Consider the following 2,447-nt stretch of genomic DNA (forward strand, 5'->3'; position numbering starts at 1 on the left):
TTCCGGAGACGCAGACCCATCACACTGACACCAGTGAACATCCAGGGAGTGGACATTGAGATAGTGGACTCTTATAGGTATCTGGGTGTTCACCTGCCTGAATAATAAACTGGACTGGAGCCACAACACTGATGCTCTTTACAGGAAGGGTCACAGCAGACTCTACCTGCTGAGGCGGCTGAGGTCATTTGGAGTACAGGGAGCGATTTTGAAGACCTTCTATGACTCTGTGGTGGCATCTGTCATTTTTTACAGTGTTGTATGTTGTATGAGGAAGGACATTTCTGCAGGTCCTTCCTCCCTGCAGCTGTCAGACTGTACAATCAAAACTGCTCCCAACAATCACAGACGTTTACATCTGCGCTGTAACTGCAATAATTCAATCAACCAATTCGCACTACAACCTGGTTTGCCTCTTATCTGTAGTTTATTTTATTTTATTTAATAACTGTACAGTACTCTGTTTATAGTAACCATTGTCCTTAATGTAAATATCTAAGAAAAATTGTGTATGTTTCTGTTCTGTGTCCCGTTTGTATATGTGCCTTTCTGGCTGCTCTTACAACCAAATTTCCCCTTGTGGGACAATTAAAGGATTATTCTATTCTATTCACACACCACACCACCAAGGAGAGTTAGATCACCCAGACCAGATGCTACATTATCTGGATACACTTATCCTAACTTGGGTAATCCTCTCATTAATTTCAGCGTTTCCCCTGCACATTCGCACGACAGGGCTGACCCTGGTTGCATCTAACTAATCGCAAATATGGATAAGTATCCTCGCAGCAGAGCGACTGATTTCATAAAAGAAGATCAAATTATAGTGCAGGAAAATATGATGAGGTAAAACACATAATAGAAACTGAAATTCACACGGCGATGTGAGTGTGAGGAAAAGCACTGTGGAGTGTTACAGTATTAAAAATGTGCACTTTAACTGCTCCGGTCAGTAAGACTGGAAAACAGCTGCTATATTCAGAAGAAAGAAAACAAAAACTGACTGTGTGAGTCAACAGACTTATCAATATCACAACTCTATCAATAGGACATGAGAGAATCTGATGGATAGCAATCAATTATTTCTGCAGCATCGGTGCCGTTTAAGAGAATAAAGAATTCATATTAAAAGAAAATTCAAACGTAGGCTTAGTCTACATGCAAGTTTGATATGAGGTAAGCAAATACAAACAGGCGCTATGTTAGGATCATATATTAATTGATTAATAATTAATTAATTATTGCTCATAGAATAAAACTGCTGTAAAACCATTCGCAGACAATAGGAATCAAATAATAAAGTGGTGTTTAAAAATCTATGTCCATCTGTGCTCGTTGGGCAAAAACAAAAACTTTAGACCCTCCTCCAAATGTCCACGCCCAGAAGTCTGGCTGATCTTCTGGAAACAGTGACGCTAATTTCTGGAAATGTAGTTGTTGTTAAATTACTGGAAATCCAGCTGTTTTCCTCAACCAAGGTTGAAACTTGAATTTAACCAGATAAGACTGAATCCTGGATCGTAACAGAGGCCCCAGAGCATCAGTAAGAAAAACTCACAGCTGGAGTTCCTTGGACTGCTCCTTCTTGGCCAGCTGTTTCTCTCGCTCTTTTACCAGCGCCTCCTGCTTGGCTTTCATATCATTCAGTGTCACCAGACCTGATCAAGAGATTTAAGAGAACAAACAAACAAACAAAAACCACAACAGGTAAATTAAAAAGTAAGCAAGAATGCCAGAAACAAATCATCCTAATCTAAATATAACACAACACACTCACCAACTGTGCTGGACTTCAGCTCTGCCTCTACAGCATCATAGTGAGCCGAGAACTTCTTGTCAATGTTGGACTTGACCATGTTGTCCTATGAGAAAACACACACACACACACACACACACACACGCACACGCACACGCACACGCACACACACGCACACACACAGTGAAGAGCAGGTCAGGCATGTTGTTATCCTGGTGTGGTCACAATATTAGAACAGATCAGAGAGCCCTTACAGGCTTTGTCTCAAAAATCTTAGAATTCAAACAGAAATTTGGACAAATCTCTAATTTTAAACATTTTTTCCCATGTTTTATGCGATTATAACGGTAAAGTAGTTTGTTTCGTGTATAAATACCTGGATCGAACTACATAAAAAAAGTTAATTATGTATCTGTGTATCTTGATGACACAGCAGATTAGCTCATAATACTGCTGATCACCATAAGCTAAACTCAGCACAGTAGTAATACACAGTACAACTGTCTATAAGTGGTGCTACATTTGTATTGTGCTTCTTTGTTACTTTATCTGCACAAATAAGAAAAAATGTTAGAGATAGCATTTGATCTTTGCCACCACTACCTAGATTCAAATATTGTACAGGCGTGTAGTTTAAGGAGCTTAAATAGCAATACAATATTTTGTGAGAGATGTATGCCCTCTAAAA

At 39.3% G+C, this 2,447-nt stretch overlaps 1 protein-coding gene across 1 annotated transcript in view; it reads right to left on the reverse strand.

Moving 5' to 3' along the window:
• fam50a (family with sequence similarity 50 member A) overlaps window positions 1-1,864 on the reverse strand; it is a 14,855-nt gene extending 12,991 nt beyond the window's left edge. Inside the window, exons 1-2 of the mRNA XM_005742059.1 lie at window positions 1,781-1,864; window positions 1,562-1,661 (exon numbers count right to left, since the gene is read on the reverse strand). Coding sequence (XP_005742116.1) covers window positions 1,562-1,661; window positions 1,781-1,859 — 179 coding nt within the window. The 5' untranslated portion in view covers window positions 1,860-1,864. The remainder of the gene's footprint in view (window positions 1-1,561; window positions 1,662-1,780) is intronic.
• Window positions 1,865-2,447: the final 583 nt, after the last annotated feature.

This window comes from Pundamilia nyererei, unplaced genomic scaffold (assembly GCF_000239375.1).
Source record: "Pundamilia nyererei isolate P.nyererei 1_Seehausen unplaced genomic scaffold, PunNye1.0 scaffold00116, whole genome shotgun sequence".
Taxonomy (NCBI): Eukaryota; Metazoa; Chordata; class Actinopteri; order Cichliformes; family Cichlidae; genus Pundamilia; species Pundamilia nyererei.